Raw genomic sequence first — 12,675 nt, forward strand, 5'->3', positions numbered from 1 at the left:
TCCACACTCCTCTGTTGCATCCGGATGTTCCGCATCTCCTGTTCTCGCCGAGCAGCTGACTGTTACAAGCAGCCCGATCTGCGCACCTATACCCATGCACCGAAGGGCACACTCTGTCCACTGACAGCAGCGCTGTAACACGGCTCTCCCTCATGAACTTCACTTTGCGATCGGAGCAGCTGGCCCGCTCTGTACCACTCCCCCTTGACCTGCTTTATGATATTATTATTTACCGTCTCGAGCAACATGTTTGTTTATGTTTATATGTACTTCCTTGCAGTGTATACTCTTCATTATCATGTGACACATGTCCCATTGTTTACTATGTTTCTCTCCTCCCATTCCCATTGATGTTTTCCCCATATTGTTTACTTCTTGACGTTTTTACGTTGGCCCCACCCACTTTGTGGCGTCATTACACTTGGCCCTGCCCACTTTGTGATGTCATCGTGTTTGGCCCCGCCCATATACTTTGGCGGTTTTTAGTTATGTATATATACTTGTTGGTGACCTCACTGCATTGTACACCCCTAAGCTGATGAAGACCATGCTTGGCCGAAACGTGTCCTTGTACCATATGTTTTCCACACTACAATAAAGAAGCATAATTTACTTGGTGAGTGCCGGGCTCTTCCTAATATCTGAACATTTTTCTCACCTCGAGCACCACCGCCACGGAAGTGCCATCTTCTACATATTTCTACAGTATCTGTGGTGAAAGTCCATTTAAAAGCTGAAAATAATGCTAGGGCTACTTTTTTACCTGGCTCCCAAGCTCTATATATTAATAAAGCAAGTACAAAATAAATTAATAATGTTGCTAAACTGGTGATTTTTGCAAACAGCAAAAGGACTGTGCAGATCATAGTTACTTTGTGAAAACTGCATCCCCAGTTGGGCCTCACCAACAACTAGGGGGCGCCATACAGTTTGAGAAGCACTGCTTTAGATAGTGTACCTGCCTATTATTTAGGTACCTGCCTATTATTCAGTAAACAGCGCCCGGAAATAATAGCTTTTCACACAATGTATTGTGCGGTGGCAGCTGCACATTTCATTGCAATGAATGGATCATTGATTTGCGGGCACACTTGACGGTGCCCACAAATCAATAGTAAAAAAAGAACATTCCTGCAGCCAATACAGAGGTATCCTCTTCAGGAACGTCCTAAATGCAGCCCGGCGACCGGCAGTTTAACAGCGTCCGAACCCTCGTTTATTGGCTGATTGAGCCATTCTGACATACTGATATATCAGACTGTTGGTCGCACGTCTCTCAGTGTAATAGTGGATATGTGACTGATGGCTGGATGCAAGGAAAGGCTGAATAAACAATGCAGTGATTGTTCTTGTTTCATGGCAGCATGACTGAGCCCCGAGAATGCTCTGTAAATCGGTTCCGACCATCTGGCCCTTAGATTGAATACACATACACCATTTTTATTGCAAATAATAAATACAAAACCAGGAACAGATTATCAATCTAGGAAAGGTATAAAGGAACGACTGAGGCTTTTCCTCTTTTTCGAAACAATTTCTAGGTTTTTTTCATTAATTGCAAATATTTACAAACCTGCATGTGTGAACACACCCATAATCTTCCATCCATAAAAAGTTTTCTAAAGATGAAAATAAAGGTGTAGAGGGATCTCTGTGCATATTTATTTCTAGGCGATGACACAAACCCAGACACAGCACTGTCATACACCCTGTATAAAACTCCACAAGAGGAGTATTTTTGCACACAGTACATTTTTTTAACATGTTTAGGCGATGTTCACATGCTGTATGAGGCCGGCCGTTCTGTGACCCAGCTGGGATTCCATAGAAGGCAAGGTAATGTATATTTTTGTATTAAGCACGGCTGTTATTGCAATCGGCAACAGCCTTACTTTTACAAAAATATACGTTGGGTGAACATAGCCATTCGGTATTTCAATAATTGTTAATTGAACCGAGACATTAAAACCCCTCAAAACACAATGACTCAGCTCTAGATATTGTATTGTTCATACTCTTGCAAGTCATGTCAATTCAACATTGTCCGAACTGTGCTATATAATATCTATATAATGATCTAATTTTCTTTCTTCCCAGACGAGATTGACAGTCCGATCAGCCAATCACTGACTGACTGATACTGGACAATGCTGCGGCCAGTGATTGGCTGAACGGGCACTTTCAAAACAAATGTGAAAGCCTGCTCAGCCAATCACTGGCTGCAGACTGTGCCGTTTCAGTCAGAACTTTTTGAATCGCACTAAAACAGCTAAATGTCTGCAATTGTTTAGCTGTTTTAGGGCAGTTCCTTTAACCTCTTAAGGACCCATGATGTACCGGCACGTCATGGATCACTGTCACTTAAGGACCCATGACGTACCGGTACGCGGGTCCTTTAAGAGGGCGCCGCGGACCGGCCGCATGCGATCGGGAGAGATGGCCTGCAGAAATACACTGCAGGCCATCTCTCCCTGTCGGCATGGGGGGTTGTTAACCCCCCCCATGCCGACGATCGCCGCTATTGGCTTATCAGTTCAGATCAGCCAATAGCGGCAATCGGAACCTTTCCGGGTCATCGGTGACCGGATGACCCGGAAAAAATGGCGGTCGGTGCTGTCCGAGGACGGCACCGACCGCCATTACTGTAAAAAGTAATGGTGGCCAGGTGCCACCGGCCCGATCGCCGTGAAAGGCCGGCCGCTACCGGCCGGCCGTTCACGGCGATTAAAGTCCCCAAAAGTTATAAATACCTGCTCCGGACCCCTCAGCTAGGTAGCTGAAGGGTCCAGAGCAGGTATTCGTACATTACTCACCTGTCCCGGGGTCCTGATCGGCGTCTTCCGGGTTCACGGCGTCTCGCGGTCTCGTTCGGGTCTTCGGCCTCTTCCGTGACGTCACGTTCGGCTATTTTCGGCTCCAGCGTCGGGTTTTTCCGCTCTGCTGCCCTCTAGCGGCTGATATGTGTAATACACTTATCAGCAGCTACAGGGATGTTCAGTATGTAATAAAGTTTTTTTTTTTTTTTTCAATTTTTTTTTTCTATTTTCCGCACCCTATCGCCGCTGAGTGTTGATCAGCATCGCACGAAAGTGCGCTGCTAATCAGCAACTCCTCCTTTTTGGCGTAGGGTGTTTTTTTTCTCTATCCTACTGCCACGGTCTGCTGATAAGTGCCGCACATAAGTGCGGCATTTATCAGGAACACCATTTTTGGCGTAGTTTTTTTTTTTTTTATACTTACTGTAAAAAAACACGTAAAAAACACTACATTACACCACACTACACTACATTGAATAAAGTTTGACACTACACCACTACATACCCCATATACTAGTCCCCGTATAAAGTTGACCCCCAGGGTGTTTTCGGCGTCAGAGGGATACGTTATTATTGCCTCCAACACCGAAACAGCCAGTGAGGATAAATGGGGGGATCCTTCTTTCCTCCATTCATCCTCATCCTCCAGTGACGTGTCTGGGGGTAGCGTAGTGTATGCTGCCTCCCAGACACGTCTTTTCCGCCAGTACCATCCCAATAAGAGATCACGGTATGGCGTAAAATTCTACTAACTCTGTGAGCGTACCTCAGGGTACTCTTACAGATTTAGGGTAGGTGCACACTGCGCAATGGCGAAGATAAACCTTTGTGCATTCAGCAGCTGGCACCCACCGGCGGACTGATGCAGGCGCATGTCTCTACCCGTGTCATAGACTCCATGTTATGCACAGGCGGATTCCATCGTCCGTCCAAAGAATGAACACGTTGGACAGAGAGCGGAATCCGCCCGTGCATAGAATGGAGTCTATGACACGGACGGAGACGCGCGCCCGCATCAGTCAGCCGGCGGGTGCCAACTGCGGAATGCACGAAGGGTTATCCTTCGCCATTCTGCAGTGTGCACGTACCCTTAGAGTGTATGAAGGAAGGGACACCCGAATGCAGCCCCCAGATGCCCCCTCCCCCCCCCCCCATCCTCGGAACAAGTGGAAAGATCGTCCGGGAACTGATCTTCCCACTGCTGGATAAAGGTCACCACCTGTACGGGGATAACTTTTATACCAGCACCCCCTCTTCCAGTCCCTCGCTGCCTGAGCTACTGTAGCTTGCGGCACGATCCGAACATATCAGAAGTAGTAATAGAGCCCTAATATTTAGCAGCCATGGAGCGGACCCAGCGCTTCTGGATATGAAGGACCCCGTATCGCACCAGGACAACATTTTCCAGGTGACGTCCCCCACACTGGAGAACGGGAGACCCCAGAAGAAGTGCAGAGTGTGGCGTAACAGGGGGATCAGGAAGGATACCATTTTCCAGTGTGACGCCTGTCCTGATCACCCCGGCCTCTGCATACTGGATCACTTCAAGGCGTACCACACGTCATTGGGGTTCTACATTATCTAAATTCTGTCCCTTATTCTTATTTCAGGGGTCACGTTGATCCAGGGATTATTCTGATCGCCATTATGGAGTCAGGAAGGAATTTTTTCCCAGTGATGAGGCTACTGTCGTCTGCCTCACGAGGGGTTTTTGCCTTCCTCTGGATCAACACAGGTTGAGTTTGATGGACACCTGTCATTTCCAACCTTATAAACTAATAATTGGCCTAATACCCCCAAATAAATTAGAATTGTCCCTTTTCCCCAGCTAAGTAGGTATGGCCGCCATTCCCATTAGAGGATGCCATGATGCAATTACAAAGCCTCTGTGCGGCCAGGACAGTAGAAACCCCCCACAAGTGACCCCATTCTGGAAACTACACCCCATAAGGAATCTAACAAGGGGGGCAGCGGGTATATGGCCCCCTGGTGACGGCCACATTTGGGACGTGAAAATGAAAAAAATAGTATTTTTTATTTTCACAGCACATGTTCTACACATGTGCCCGTCACCAGTGGGGTCCATATGCTCACTGCACCCCTTGTTAGATTCCTTATGGGGTGTAATTTCCAGAATAGGGTCACTTGTCGGGGGTTTCTACTGTCCTGGCAGCACAGGAGCTTTGTAATTGCGACGTGGCCTCCATCCTCCATTCAAGCCTCTAAATGGCGCTCTGTCCCTTTGGTGGCTTGCCCTGTGCTCATATGGCACATTATGTCCACATGTGGGGTATTTTCGTACTCAGGGGAAATTACCCTACACGTTTTGTGTTCATTTTCTTTTTTAACCCCTTGTGGAAATGGAAAAAAATCAAGGCTAGACCAACATTTAGTGTAATTTTTTTAAAATTTTTACTCTAAATCATTAATCTTGTCATGATTTTTTCATTTTCACAAGGGGCTAAAAGGTAAAAAAAAACTAAATGTGAAGCGCAATTTCTCCTGAGTACGGAAATACCCCACATCTGGACATAAAGCGCCATGCGGGTGCAGGGTAAGCCTCCAAAGGGAAGGAGCGCCATTTGGTTTTTTGAGGCTGGATTTGGCTGAATTGGATTTCGAGGGGCCATGTTGCATTTAAAAGGCCATTGTGTTGCCAAGACAGTTGAAACCCCCCACAAGTGACCCCATTATGGAAACTACACCCCTCAAGGAATGTAACAAGGGGTGTAGTGAGCATATGGACCCCACTGGTGACGGGCACAAATGTGGAACAATGTGGCGTGAAAATGAAATATTACATTTTTTACACTATAATGTTGGTCTAGCCTTGAATTTATCATTTTCACAAGTGGTTAAAAGAGAAACAAAAACACAAAATGTGTAGAGCAATTTCCCCCGAGTCTGTAAATACCCCACATGTGGACATAAAGCGCCATGTGGGTGCAGGGCAAGCCTCCGAAGGGAAGGAGCGCCAATTGGATTTTGGAGGTTGGATTTGGCTAGAATGGATTATGAACGCCATGTCGCATTTACAAAGCCCTTGTGCTGCCAAGACAGTGAAAACCCCCCACAAGTGACCCCATTCTGGAAATTACACCCCTCAAGGAATCTAACAAGGGGTGTAGTGAGCAAATGGACCCCTTGATGACGGGCACATTTGTGCCGTGAAAGTGAAAAAATGAAATTTTTCACTTTCACGTCACATTGTTCCACATTTGTGCCCGTCACCAGTGGGGTCCATATGCTCACTGCCCCCTTGTTAGATTCCTTGAGGGGTGTAGTTTCCAGAATGGGGTCACTTGTGGAGGGTTTCCAGTGTTTTGGCAGCACGAGGGCTCTGTAAATGCGATGTGGCCCTTGAAATCCATTCCAGTGAAATCCAGCTTCCAAACGCTCCTTCCCTTTGGAGGCTCGTCCTGCGCCCGCTTGGCACTTTATGTCCACATGTGGGGTATTTCTGTACTCGGGAGAAACTGCGCTACACTTTTTGTGTCTTTTTTTTCCTTTTATCCCTTTGTGAAAATGAAAAATTGAAGGCTAGAACAACGTTTTAGTGTAAAAAATACTTTTGTCTTTTTTCACGCCACATTGTTCGGAAAATCTGTGAAGCACCTGTGGGGTCCAAATTCTCACCGCACCCCTTGTTACATTCCTTGAGGGGTTTAGTTTTCTAAATGGTGTCCCTTTAGGGGTGTTTTTTAGGTTTTGGCACCCCAGAGCCTCTGCCAACCTGAAGTGGTACAGTCAGAAATGACCAAATGTAATGGAGCCATTGAAATTCACTAGGCGCTCCTTTGTATCTGAGGCTTGTGGTTGCGTCAAATAGCGCAATAGGGCCACATATGGGGTATTTCTATAAACTGCAGAAACGGGGCAATAATTATTGGGGTGCATTTCTCTGGTAATAGGGTCATAATTATGAAAAATATTGGATTACAATAAAATCTCTGCACAGAAAATAAAAATTTTCAAATTTCTTACACACTTAGCTTTTATTTCTGTGACTCCCTTAAAGGGTTAAAAACTTTCTGGATGTGCTTTTGCAGAGTTTGGGGGGTGCAGTTTCTGAAATGGGGTGCTTCGTGGGGCTTTCTAACACACAGTCCCCTCAAATACACTTTAAACCTGAACAGGTCCCTAAAAATATCTGATTTTGAAATTTTACCGAAAATTTGGAAATTTGCTGCTAATGTTTTACGCTTTCTATTGTTTAAAAAAAATGAAAGATAGTTTAATCAATGCTGCCAACATAAAGTAGACATGTTGCTTATGCTATTTAATATATAATTTATGTGATATAACCATTTTCTGTATAAGCAGAAAAGTTTTAAAGTTGGAAAAATGCATTTTTTCACAATTTTTCACGCTATTTTGTTTTTTTTCATAAAGATTTGTTATAAGTATCGACTCCAATTTACTAGAAATGCGAAGTACAATATGTCACGAGAAAACAATCTCAGAATCAGCCGGATAGGTAAAAGCATCCCGAAGTTATTAATGAATAAAGTGACACTGGTCATATTCATAAAATTTACTCCGGTCCTTAAGGCCATTTCAGGCCCGGTCCTTAAGGGGTTAAGGTTCAGACAAACTCGAACTTTATTTCTAAGTTTGGAGAAAACGCCAAACCAAACTTTTCAAATATTTGTTCATCTCTTATTAGGATATTTTAATCTGCTGAAGATTTAGCTTTTTGTATGACCTGAAATTTAGGGGTTAAAGGAAGTCAGTATTGTAATCATGACATGACATGACAATGAGAATACAACTTCATATTTTGATCCACATACTGTATATCCATATACCGATCTGTTTAATTTCAATATTAGGAGCAAAACATTGTTTTATACCGTTAGTTATTTAATTCATTCTCTGTTCTATGTGAATGTCAGGATTCCCAGCTGGAGAGCTTCAAAAACCTTTCTTCTGGGGAACAGAATATCCACGGTATGTAATTGCATCAGATGTTTTAAAGTTGATGGAACTGCAAATTATATTAAATATTGTTAAAGGGTTATCTATGGAGCTGTCGGAGAGAGATGAGTACAGCACAGTCATGTGCCCACCCACATCTCGACTCATAACAAAGGAGTCAGATCGTCAATAGAGAGGTTGAACCCTCGGCGATCTCATATTTGTCTCTCATCCTGTGTATAGGGAAAAAGTCTTTCAAATCCAAAAACCCCTTTTAAAAGGCGTAACACGCACTTTAAAGCATTAAAGCAGGCGAATGTGCACTAAAGCAAATATGAGTTCTAAAAAGAAATCAATTCACTGTCACCTATGTATTGGTAAAATGGAACACATAACATTTAGAAAAGAGAAACAAGTTCAGTCTTTCTATATTAAATAATAACTATAAGGGTACATGGAAGGTTTAAATTGTCAGCATTTTCTTTCTACAAGATAAAGTATATATATAACATTTCATACAGTACAATATTTTACACCTGCACAATTTACTTTGGACACTAGGAGATGACATGGTTCATTCTCCATTGGAAAACTTCTAACCTTGCATTTTATACAGATATATACACATACATATCATACAGATATCCAACACAATATGGGGGTCCACATTTAAACATTGTTTTGCTTTGAGAGCAGAGTGAAAGTGTATTGGTCCATTCACTCTTCTATACATTGTATACAAGAGATCAACCTAACCAGCCAAAAGTCTGAGATGTTTCCATCACAGTCTCATGGAGTAGGTGCTGAAGGATATAAGGCGAGATGTCTCCATAGGATGTTGATCCTTAATCTTTCATAACAAGTTTCATGAAAATGTATGATGTCCCCATTTTCAATTGCTAACAATAACAAAAACAACTGAACATAATGTGATTTATTAAATGAAAATTAGAAGCATCTAACCTGCTGATATGTCCCTATAGCACACTGGGGGCATAGGATAAAGGTAATTTTCTTACCTTGATCCTTAGCTCCATATTTGTCAACCTTGTAGTCTATTACATATGTAAATCAGGCAGTTTGGTGCACTGGGGGCAGGTCTGCTACTATTGCTCTGCAGGGTTGTCCCTTTGCATCACTGAAGCGCACTGGATAAATATTCATTAGAAGGGGAGGGCCTGTCAGGTGGATCGATGCACTGATAGTGGTAGTCCCACTTCCAGTGCACCAAACCACCTTAATATTTTAATAAACCACAAACTTCCTAAAAATGGCGCTGAGGATCAAGGTAAAAAATTACCTTCACTTTCAGCACCTTGTGGGCTACAGTGATTTAACAGCAGGTTAGCAACTTTCCCTCTTAATGACCGGTAATACGCCTTTTCACACTGGCCTAGTGGTTGTTGCAATTACTTGAAAGGGACTTAATTCCAATCCCAGGAATTTACCCTGTTCATGTCAAGATCATGGGGTGCAGATCAGTTGCTAGGGCTGCCACAGGTAATACTTACCTTCTGTGGTATTCCCAGCCTCTCTGCTTATTGAGTCTGCTTAGGCAAACTTTATCAGCAGAGCACCACTCTTTATGATCAATGCTATGCAGAAGTATAGCGTTGATCAGTATATGCCATCTAATGATTGAGTATTATAGTCCATTAGGGGGACTTAAAAAGTGTGAACAGAAAAAGTTTTTAAAAGTACAAAAAAAAAAATTCACATTAAAAATTTAAATCAACCCCTTTTTCCAAAAAATAAATAAATAAACAAACAAAAAAAAAAGTTTGCTATCCCCACATAAAAAAATGTCTGATTTATTAAAACAACCCATTATTGATTGGCATGAACTAAAAATACACCAAATGCCAAAATTGACGCTTTTGGGATATATCATATAAAAAATAAAATCAATTAAAAACTGAATAAAATGTGGTTTTCAATATGTTTTATGATAAAATGAATATAGTATGAAATTAGGCAGCACAGAGCTTAGACTTGAAAATTATATGGTTTTAAACAAATGGAATTTCTTTAACCCTTAGACGACCCAGGGCGTATAGTTACGCCATGGAAGTCTGTCCCCAGACGACCTAGGGCGTAACTGTACGCCCTGGGTGTTTCTCCCGCTATGAAGCGCGCTCCGGAGCGGAGCGCGCTTCATAGCAGGTGGGGGCCGGCTGCAATCAGCAGCCGGGACCTCACCGGTAATGACACGCTGCAGCGATCGCGCTGCCGCGTGTCATTAACTCCTTAAACGCCGCGATCGCGGCGCGACCGCGGCGTTTAAGTGTAAGTGACAGGGGGAGTCCCCTGTCACCTACTGATCGGGACCCCCGCAGTGTGACTGCGGGGGTCCCGATCGGTAAAACGGGCCGCCGGAGCTCTCTCACCTGCCTCCGTGCGGTCCGATCGGCGCTCTGGTCACTGAGCCTGCACAGGCAGGCTCAATGAGCAGAGCGCCGATAACACTGATCAATGCTATGCCTATGGCATAGCATTCATCAGTGTAAAAATCCAAGTAGTGAATGTAAAAGTCCCCCAAAGGGACTTCAAATGTGTAAAAAAAAAAAAGTTAAAAACACTAACACACTACCCCAAAACCCCTCCCCCAATAAAAGTTGAAATCACCCCCCTTTCCCATTATATAAATAAAACATATAAAAATAAATAAATAGATAAACATATAATATACCGTAGCGTGCGTAATTGTCCGATCTATTAAAATATAACAAGCATCATTGCGAACGGTAAACGGCGTACACGAAAAGAGGGAAAAAAGTGCGCGGATTACCGATTTTATGTTACATTATATATATAAAAAAAAATGGAAAAAATGACACCCCATACAGCCCCGTAGGTGAAAAAATAAAACCGTTATAAGCGTCACAATAGTCCCATTTTATTTATAATTAATTGCCAAAAAAAAGGATTTCATTTAACCCTTAGGGGACACAGCCAGTTTTCATTTTTGCGTTTTCGTTTTTCCCTCCTCGTGTATATAAGGCCATAGCGCCTGCATTTTTCCACCTAGAGACCCAAATGAGCCCTTATTTTTTGCGCAACTAATTGTACTTTGCTAAGACAGATGTAATTTTTGCCTAAAATGTGCCGGGAAACCAGAAAAAAATTATATGTGTGGTGAAATTGAAAAAAAAAAACGCATTTCTTTTATTTGGGGGAAATGTGTTTTTACGCCATTCGCCCTGGGGTAAAACTGACTTGTTATGCATGTTCCTCAAGTCGTTACGATTAAAACGATATGTAACATGTATAACTTATATTGTATCTGATGGCCTGTATAAATTCAAACCGTTGTTAACCAATATACGTTCCTTAAAATCGCTCCATTCCCGGGCTTATAGCGCTTTTATCCTTTGGTCTATGGGGCTGTGCGAGGTGTCATTTTTTGCGCCATGATGTGATCTTTCTATCGGTACCTTGATTGCGCATATATGACTTTTTGATCGCTTTTTATTACAATTATTCTGGATTTGATGCGACCAAAAATGCGCAATTTTGCACTTTGGGATTTTTTTGTGCTGACGCCGTTTACCGTGTGAGATCAGGAATGTGATTAATTAATAGTTCGGGCGATTACGCACGCGGCGATAGCAAACATGTTTGTTTATTAATTAATTTATTTATTTTTATTTATAAAATGGGGAAAGGGGGGTGATTCAGACTTTTATTAGGGGAGGGGGTTTTGTGTTATTAAAAATACTTTTTTCTTTTACTTTAGACATATACTAGAAGCCCCCCTGGGGGGCTTCTAGTATATGCACTCTGATCTCTCATAGAGATCCATGCAGTATAGTTATACTGCATGAATCCATGAGATCGGTATTCTATTACTTTTGGCTGCTGCAGCCAAAAGCAATAGAATGCCGAGCCGGGATCAGCGCCATTACGGAGCAGACCCCGGCCCGGTATGGATGCAGGGATCGCCCCCCCGCAATCGCGCCGCAGGGGGGCGATCCCCCCACTAGACCACCAGGGATGTATAACCGCAAGTATTTAGAAGCAGCTGTCAACTTTGACAGCTGCTTCTAAGTACTTAATTAGCGGGCACGGCGATCGGACCGTGCCCGCTAATAGCCGCGAGCCCGGGCTACACGCGGCACCCGGGATCGCGGCAGTTCAGAGGGTGGTCGCCGCGCGACCCCCCTCTGAACTCCCATAGCGGCACGAGGACGTTAAATAACGTCCTGGTGCAGCTATGGGTTAAAAAAAATATATAACATTAGAGAATCTGCGTAAACCTGCATATGGTTGTGTTCGTACTGACCTATAGAGTAATGGTATCATGTCGCTTTTACCATATAGTGCATTACGTAGACACAGGAACCCCCCAAACGTTACCATATTGCATTCTTTTTTGCGATTTCACCAATTTATATCTTCATAAATAATATATTTGGAATTCCATCGTACATGTTATGGTAAAATGAATGACGCCATTACAAAGTACAACTATTCCTGTAAAAAACAAGCACTTACATGGCTTGTAGATAGAAAACTGAGAGTGCTAGAGCTCTTAGAAGGGGAGGAGGGAAAAACGGAAACACTAAGATCAAAATTTGCGCGGTCCACTGGGTCATTTTGGGCCTGGTCCTCAAAGGGTTAAGGCAGTTTCCTTGTATAACACAATCTTGTGTTGTAGGTTCACTATAGTGAAAGTATGAAAATGAGCGAAAAGACAAAAAACAAAGGCTGCTTAATATCTGCTATTTACTGTAGGTTATAGAGATGGTATGAGAATTACGCAGTATGCTAATAACCTTGTTATACCAGACCTTATGAAACGCAAGCTTTATTATTTATGGGAAATACTGTATGTTCACCTCATATCTCTAATAAAGGAGAGCAGCACTTCTGCTTCTTGGTTTAGCATTAGCATTTATGGAAGATAACACTTTTGATAAAAGGCTTAATGAACGCGAACGGC

The 12,675-nt window shown here is 43.0% G+C and overlaps 1 protein-coding gene across 1 annotated transcript in view; it reads left to right on the forward strand.

The window, feature by feature from the left end:
* PHEX (phosphate regulating endopeptidase X-linked) overlaps positions 1-12,675 on the forward strand; it is a 164,402-nt gene that overhangs the window by 136,545 nt on the left and 15,182 nt on the right. The window contains exon 16 of the mRNA XM_069944443.1: positions 7,712-7,766. Within this exon, the coding sequence (XP_069800544.1) occupies positions 7,712-7,766 (55 nt within the window). The remainder of the gene's footprint in view (positions 1-7,711; positions 7,767-12,675) is intronic.

Source organism: Dendropsophus ebraccatus, chromosome 11 (assembly GCF_027789765.1).
Source record: "Dendropsophus ebraccatus isolate aDenEbr1 chromosome 11, aDenEbr1.pat, whole genome shotgun sequence".
NCBI classification, from domain to species: Eukaryota; Metazoa; Chordata; class Amphibia; order Anura; family Hylidae; genus Dendropsophus; species Dendropsophus ebraccatus.